At 39.1% G+C, this 8,681-nt stretch overlaps 1 protein-coding gene across 1 annotated transcript; it reads left to right on the forward strand.

The window, feature by feature from the left end:
• Window positions 1-4,175: 4,175 nt before the first annotated feature.
• Window positions 4,176-6,287, forward strand: LOC147635198 (uncharacterized). The gene is made up of 3 exons (XM_086802411.1): window positions 4,176-4,708; window positions 5,256-5,391; window positions 5,504-6,287. The coding sequence occupies exons 1-3, from the start codon at window positions 4,229-4,231 to the stop codon at window positions 5,989-5,991; spliced, it is 1,104 nt and encodes a 367-aa protein (XP_086658537.1). The 5' UTR covers window positions 4,176-4,228; the 3' UTR covers window positions 5,992-6,287.
• Window positions 6,288-8,681: the final 2,394 nt, after the last annotated feature.

An 8,681-nucleotide genomic window follows, 5' to 3' on the forward strand; every position in this document is an offset into this window, starting at 1 on the left:
ACAGAAAGAGAGATAGACACTCAGATAGAATGAATGTATGAAGGGTGTAGTTATTGTATGCTCTCAACAATTGATAGTTGTCAGTCGGTGTTATGAAGCTTGTTATAGAGATAGTACTCAAAAAATGGTAGTCTGTGTTGGGAAATTGCTCTGTATTAGTTCGCAATACTTCTGGAATGTAACCAAGAGTAATCCTGCCATTTCATCATGTTTCTGTGTTACTCTCTGCACTATGTAGATCAAGTATGCAGTGTCTCTATTTTATTGAACATGCTGTGTATGTGTGGGAGAGTGAGTGAGATATGTAGTGGAGAGATGCAGAGTGAGAACTGAGAGAGTGAGAGGAGTGAAGGTTTTTTCAGAAGAGTGGTGCTCTATGACCATTTGAAAGTTGGTGTTTATACGTGGAAACTCTGATGGGTGACTACACGTCTCCCACCACATTGCCTGATTGGTCTGTCACCCTAGACTGATGTCTTGCCATTCTGCTATGAGAGGGAAATTAGCGAGAAACACTGAGCAGCCACTATCGGAAAGAGTTTCTCACATTGACAGAAATACAAACTCCTCCTTGCTTGCATCCCAGAGGGGCCGAAAGAGGGAGACCAAAAAGTGTGACTCTTGCAGGGTAGAATCTTCCCATAGCGATGGGTACGCCCCTCGAAAAGATGGTGAAAATAACTAGACAAATAGATTCACAACATATCTAAGTAAAAAATAGAAAAATAGTTTTATTTTTTTCTCTCTTCACTCACCTTTCTAATCGTATATGGGAAGTGAACACATCACTTATCACTACACTCGCTATGAAATGCTCTAAAGGACCAATCATGAAGTAAAAATATAGAAGCACAATGATTTTCCCTGATAGCGACATAAAAAATGTTATGGCATACGTTGGCTCTCTCTAGAACTCTCTACTCTCTGTCATTCACAAAGAAAACAAGAACAAGACTCAACATGTCGTGGGGATTGGCCCTGTAGATGCAACCCTCTCTTCTTTTAGAGAGATCTCTATGTCATTGTACTCCTCCCAATCCGTTGTCATGTCAGCTTGGTTATTGTGCACTGGGTGGCCACACTCTCTTGTCTCATGCCTATGGTAGCTACATAAGAAAAAAGATAGAGTAAAGAAGCAACAATAAGACTCAATTGCAGAGACTCAATTGCACAATGGGAGAGTGTGTTGTATTCACACACTTAAACTATGACTAACCAGCGATGCCCAAGGTCCTAAGCCTATTGCTTATATAATACTTAATCTCATAATACATGCATCACAAGGAGTCCATTGTAGCTTCCTACCACATGCTCTTATGTCGAAATGGCCATAAGTATTCCATGAGACCATAATTGGTTTACGACCAAGTTGTAGATTTGGACAATGTTGCTTCATAGCTTGATAATACATCCTTTTGATGTGTTTGTCATTGATGTAGAATATTAGTGGTAGCATATGTTAATTACCCAATGGGTTGATAGCTTCTAAATCATAACATTGCTAAATATTTGTATGATACAAAAAAGTTAGGATATACATAACATGGCAAGATTATAAAGGGGTAAGCTATTTTGCTCCACACGAACTAAGGTTTCCATTAGCTAGCCTAAACAAGAATGATGGGCCCTCTTGTTTGTAATGATCTTAAAGTAAATTGAGCGTTAGGACTAGAAATCTAAGGATGAGATAAAGTTGAGGCTAAAAAATGCTCAAAGAGGCATAGTGTGTAAAGTATTATTATTGGGTTCACTTCAACAAACAACAAAATTGGTATAGCATCTTGAGCTCAAAATTAATTTAATCCAAATCTTAAAAGTATGTCACAAGTGCCAAAGCATAATGAGAAGCATTGATGCACTTATTAGAAACAACAATTTCCTATGGTCTAAAAGTTTAATGTGATATAGAACAAGCTCATTTGAGACCGAAGAGGTATAGTGGCTAAAACTAGATGTTCCACTCTCTACTTATAGAAGTGTGATTTTGTTATTGGACACTTCACGACAAAGTTCTATGATACTTTCAACTTTAAAGAATTTCATATTTTCTCATAGTCAAAGAATCTTGCCATCTACTTGGATGGTCATTTATATTACTTTTGGCCATAAGATGATGCAAAATATGATAAAGGCCCAAAATCCTAAAAATGAAGACTTTGTCTACATAAAATATAAAAGAAAGTAAGTTTGCTTTAGTTGACCTTTTTTTGTGAAAAGATATTGGGAGAAGGGAACACATATTATAACTACATAACAGAGTTTGCAACTTGAACCATATAAGTGAATTTAATAGCATATGCCATTTTATCTGAGTGTTGAGATGTGAAACCTAACAAAACTTTATGTCAAAAGGTTTTGGGAGAAGGGAACACATATTAGTTCGTAACTTGAACCATATAAGTGAATTCTAAAAGAATGATACAAATTCATTGGGGAATATCCTTTTCATCACTTTAGAAAATGGTATCTTATGAAAGGTGTGAGAGCAAGAACCTATTAAAGCACAAGCAGAAGCAGGAGAGATGATCTTCTTCTTCTTTTTCCACTTTAGAAAATGGTATTTTATGAAAGGTGTGAAAGCAAGAATCTATTAAAGAAAAAGAAAAAGTAGGTGAGATGGTCTTCTTCTTCTTTCCATCATCATAAAAAGAAATGCCCATGTACTTGAATGGCGCTTGATGACTCTCTATTAAGAATGTACTAGTATTGCACCCGCGCATTGCTGCGGCCGACCAAGGTTCCAGAAAAGAACTATTCCCTCTCTACAACCATCTCTCTCTCTCTCTCTCTCTCTCTCTCTCTCTCACACACACACATGCACATGCACACGTACACACACTCTCAAATGTTGAAACTCTCTCTCTCTCTCTCTCTCACATGCACACACATATACACACCTGATCTCTCTCTCTCTCTCTCTCTCTCTCTCTCACACACACACACACACACACACACACATGCACACACTCCCTCTCTCTTCTTACACTCTCCCACACATAGAAGCGCTCTCTCTCTCTCTCTCTCTCTTTCAATCTCTCTCTCTCTCTCTCTCTCTCTCTCTCTCTCTCTCACTTACACACACTCTCTCTCTCTCTCTCTCACGCACACATACACATGTAAATATATAGTATATACAATATTATGTTGTAGATACATAAACCTATACATAGACACATATACTTATACATATATACATGTATTTAAAAATATAAATACAAACATCGACATAATTTAATTAATTTTGATTAAATTTTAATGTGTGGAGATGGGTGATAAGTTGTGGTCACTTTTAAATCTAAGTTGTGGTCACTTTTAAATATATAGATAGATATATCATACACACATCTAAACACACACACACACACACACACACACATATATATATATACATGTACATACATACATACATATGTATGTATGTATATATAAATGTAAATAAAAACACACACACACACACACACACACACACACATGTATACACACATATACATATATGTTTTCTATTTAATTTATATTTTATTAAAAGCTACTTTTTATTCTTTATCTCTCACTCTCTTTCTCTCTCTTTTCACCCTCCCTCATTACATCTCTCTCTCTCTCTCTCTCTCTCTCTCTCTCTCTCTCTCTCTCCAGGTCTGCCCCATCTCACTCGAAGGGAGGTGGGGTTGTGGTTAATCTTGTATAGATATCTCCCAAACACAAGATGTAAGAATTCAACAAGCTAAGGGTGGATTTACACAATTCCAAACGAATGCTTTATGCTAGCAAGTCCAATAGTAAGAGTCCCTTATCAACAATGCTCAGATGAGATCTTCCCTTTTCACATTGTGTGTAAATCTGAGGCTACTGTGAGGGCGGCTTGTGTACAAGGAACGTTTTGGCAACAAAACACATTTTGAAGTAAGTATCGTGCACACTTGATATGAAGATGAGTATCATGCACACTTGACAGGAAGATGTGTAGGTATATCATACATGCAAGCGGTGCCACATAACTATCATTTAGTTGCATCAAATTAGACGGTTTAATTCCACACAAGTGGTGCCGTAAGGAGTAGTAGAGTTTGCTTATATTTTACAATCTAGGTAGTGATGAGTAAAAAAGCAGAAGATATTTTACAATCTAGGTAGTGAGTAAAAAAGCAGAAGATATTTTCTTTAATAAAAGCAATCACTAAAGAGACAACGGAGGGGAGGAGGGGGAGGAGGAGGAGGAGGAAGCACAAAAATGGCAAGCCAAACGTGCTGTCTACCGGGCTGCAGCAAGCCTATCGCAGCCTCACGCTCATCTTCAGGCGCCCTACACTTGACATGCGGGAGGTTTCATCATCTCCTGCTCATGGCATCCCGCTTCAACCTTGCCCTTCGCCCCCCACATGAAGCTCTACTGGATCAAAACGTGAGGGATCTCTGCGGGCTGCTCTCCTGCGGCAGATCGCCTTGGCCAGGCCATCAATTTTGCTCTCGCGACCACTACCTCGTGTGGCTCGGAGACTTCTGTCGAAGCCTCCGCCCGGATCAAATCTGCAAGCTCCCCGGTTGCCTCACCCATGTCTATGTTGAAGCGCCCCATGACGACGCCGGCCCTCCACATGCCCATCAGTTTTGTGGATGGCGCCATTGCCAGGATTTCACCATGCTCAATGCCCTTCAGCCTCAAGAGCAACAGGAAGAGCAAAAACCTCCATCGCCACAACTTCCAACCGAGGTATTTTCTTGTCAGTGAGGTTTTTCTTGAATTGCTATATTTTTCATACCCTAGACTTAGTGAACACTGCACAGTATAAGGTCGAGTTATGGCTTTTCAAATTCTAGTTTGTTGGTGTTTCAAAGGCATATCTGACCATACTATATATGGTCAGACGCAGTAAACACATTTCAGATATGGCATTCAAACCCTAGTTTCAAAACCCAGGTAGGCTAGAAAACACGGAATGTCTATTGAAACGCTGGTGAGCCACAGAAAACAGATACTCTAGAACAGCCTCCTTTCGACATCCTAAAGGGTTTACTCACGCTTCATGGTCTTGAGCAAACGATTATGCTGGTTGAGAAACCCTCGGCTAGACATAAGATGAACAGCTATGGCAAGGGTTTCTAGGTAGTTCTGGAGAGCTTTCTGGACACGATATCTCACACTTGATTCTTTGCTAGAATCTAGAGAGAAATTATTGCTTTGACCCTTGAAAAGTTTGTTTGCGTGTAAGTATTTAGAAGCTTTGCTTGAGCTTATTATTCCTTGTTCAAACATGCAGAGCAACTATGGCCTTGTGCCTTCAGTAAAATCTCTCATCCATGCCCTAGAAAACTTTGCACTTGATAAAGTCACTCCAAAGAACATCAAAGTGGTTGAGGATTTCTTCACCAGGCATCCATGGCAGGTTCTCAGAGGTAGGTAGTCGTGCAATCACATCTTGTGCAAGTCTAGTTGCAACTTCTCAAGCTTGCTGAAGCAGAATCTCTAGTAAATATGTTTTCTTTTGTTTCACATGCATGCTAGCAGAGGGCAATTCGTGTTTTTTGATAGCGCGTTGCAATTTTATGTCCCAAAATAATACCAAGGACAAGAGTTCGAAAAGAGAGATGGTTACAAGGGACCATTATCATTGGAAGCAACAAGGGAAACCCACAAAAAAGAATGGTTTTACCAAGAAATATTTCACATACAGAAGGCTGAAAGCAAAGAAGAAATGGGCTGATCAAATTCATGATGAAAGGTTGTATACCATGAAGGAGTACACAATTGATGCTGTAAAATCTCATTGTGTAATAAAACTTTGCAAGGGGCAACCGAGTGTGCAATGCAATGCTGGGGCCAAAGCTGGGAGCTCTGATAACACCCTAATTGCAGGGCTTGCTCATGGGGCAGACAAGAGGCCTAACAATGTCAATGAGATAGTGGATTCACCGGAAGCGCACTCTTCTGTGGATAGCTCCATTTATGAGGATTTGCAATCTATAATTGTCCTGCCGAAAGATTCAATCTATTGACTTGCCTTTGTATCCCTGCAAGGAATGCCCAAAGCGTATCCCACAGCAAGGTCATGAATCTCTATCCCACCAAGCTTGCATTCTTGGTACGCCTTGCTCTACGCATGATAACAAGTTGACATTTGGTACACTCGGAGGGTTGTATTTTGAATTATGGGCAGAAATGACTTTTAATGATAGAGAGTTTGTGTAGTTTGTAATATATTCACGTTCAGTTGTTTGTGAGTGAGACAACTCAACCCACAAGCTTATACATTCGCGTGTTTATACATAACATACTTCCAAAGAGTTTTTTATTCCCACTGTTCATTATCATATTTAGTTCAAGCATTCAAGAGTTAAGTGTCATTTTCCCTACCACCCAAAGAAAGTGATGAGCTTTAGTGGGTTTTTACCTCACGTGTCATTGTAAGTTGTGCAATATTGCATGCATCAAAATGCTACCATAGTTCACAATTAACAAGAAGTCATTGTCAAGCTTTAGTGGGGTTTTGCCTCACTTGTCATTGTAAGTTGTGCAACATTACATGCATGAAAATGGTACCTTAGTTTACAAGTGTTTTGATTGTACATTTCTTACATGAGTCTACATTGATCTACGATCCGACGACAGTAAGTTTTTCATGTGTATGGATCAAGTCGCACATTGACAATACCATTGTGTACATTCCATACCTCGCCACATTCACTAATCTAGATTCATGAAGGAATATAATGTGGTTTGCAAGAAGGTTTTCCACACCACCCACGATAACAATTGTGGTGTCATTGCATCAGGTTTTCAGACTTTTTCATTGAGGAATGGAACATGGTTATTGAGTTTTCTTCATCCATGCCAACTTCCATGTGTTGAAAGGAAGCCTTAAATCCCAATGCAAATGTTGTTCGCAGGTAAGTAGCCTCTTTGTAAGTGTTTTGTGTGTTTGTGTGTGAACCACCTCTTAGAGGGGCACATAATATCTAGATATTTTACGTGGTTTGACCTAAGCAATGATGTGAGTAGTAGTGCCATGTGCCAAATCAAAAGATAAGCCCCCAAGGGCCATAAAAATGTACTCTACTTGTACTTTATACATAACAATCACATCAATATAGTACTCGAGTTCTATGCAATCATTTTCTTGTACTCTACTTCACTCAACCATGGTTGCTCCATTGTTTCAGCCACCATAGTTGAACCCTAACCCTAACTCTAAAACACCAACACACTCACACTAGTAATATATGACTTTACGTAATGCATTTAAGTAAGTACCATCACACAAGTAACAACCTATTCAAATAGCTACTATCACGTTAGTAACACATGAATTTGCGTAACATATTTGTTGGAAAATAATTGCAGTGCTTCAGAAGTAACATCAGTGCACTCTATGATTGCACTTTTTTGCAAGTTTATCATTGTAGGCGCTACACATGGTAAAAAGAATTCTTAAAATGTAAAGTCCCGTCCATTACTCATGAAAAACATTTAGTAACTCTACATTGAAACAAATAAATTTATAGATCTACCTATCCATAGGATGTAGTTTTTTACGTACAAAGTTGTATTTGGTTCAATGGAATGTGTGGAAAGTGTTCTATGCATTAGAGGCACAACTTAAACACTTGAACCATGATGTGAGGGAGTGATTTTGTGAAAAAGTCGATAGTTTAATGACACTTTCATTTCATATTACAAGATAGATAAGCTAGTAGTTATCATAGAAACCTTAATAGCATTCGTGCAATAAATTATTTGGTGTTTAAATATGCTTTTGGTGTTTAAATATGTTTTTTTGGTATTATCTTAAATATGGCATGGTCAATTTAATTGTGTTAGGATTTACTATTTGGACACCATGTCCTAACATTGCGGGACTCGAACTGGGCCCAAGATGAGCCCAGATGGTAGTGGAAGGTGGAAAAATTGTGTAGAAGTGTCTAGATCATCTTTATGAGCCGAGTCTACATCGTAGACGGTGGCACCAACTATGACCCTGCGGACCTACACGGGCATGGTGGCTACCCTACGTATAGGTGGCCTGTATAGATACTCGGCCAATCCCTCCTCCCAAACAGTTCATCAGTCATCATCACTATGAGTTTACTCCCTAGCTTCTACTAATATACAGCCTTCATCTTTGTAGTTCTAGATGAGCCATCGAAGCTCCCCTCACAGGAGGACACAGGTCTTGGACACGGGTGTGGCACTTTGCCATCTATTGTATCACTACACATTTTTCTTCTCTCTATCTCTATTATTGTAGAATTTGAGTTTTTAAGTTTTGTGATATGAAAAAACACACTTCTTGTGAGTGTTCTCTTGTATACACTCATGTAATAAGAGGCACGTTGAAGCCTCTTACATGATATCAAAGCTTCAGCTTGGTAAAAAACTTCTTTGCTCATCCCTTGGGAGAAATGACATCTTCTGTAGGCCCGCCCACCATTGTTTAGTGCTAATGGAAAGGTTAATAGAACTCAATCATTCTCTCTCTGGAAGTTTAAGCTCAAGGCTTCCTTACCCACCTATGAGCTTTGGGACACCGTTATTGGTGTTTATATTTACCCCCCACCAATGAGGGATGCAGATGGTAACAATATGCCACATGTTGTCGACCTTGTCATAGCCTAGAGATGAAGAGATATGCATTGTTCTCTAGCATGGAATATAACATGTTGACTAAAGTGAACATGCTCTAGTACAG

Source organism: Cibotium barometz, chromosome 9, assembly GCF_041138505.1.
Source record: "Cibotium barometz isolate CiBa-2024 chromosome 9, ASM4113850v1, whole genome shotgun sequence".
NCBI lineage: Eukaryota > Viridiplantae > Streptophyta > Polypodiopsida > Cyatheales > Cibotiaceae > Cibotium > Cibotium barometz.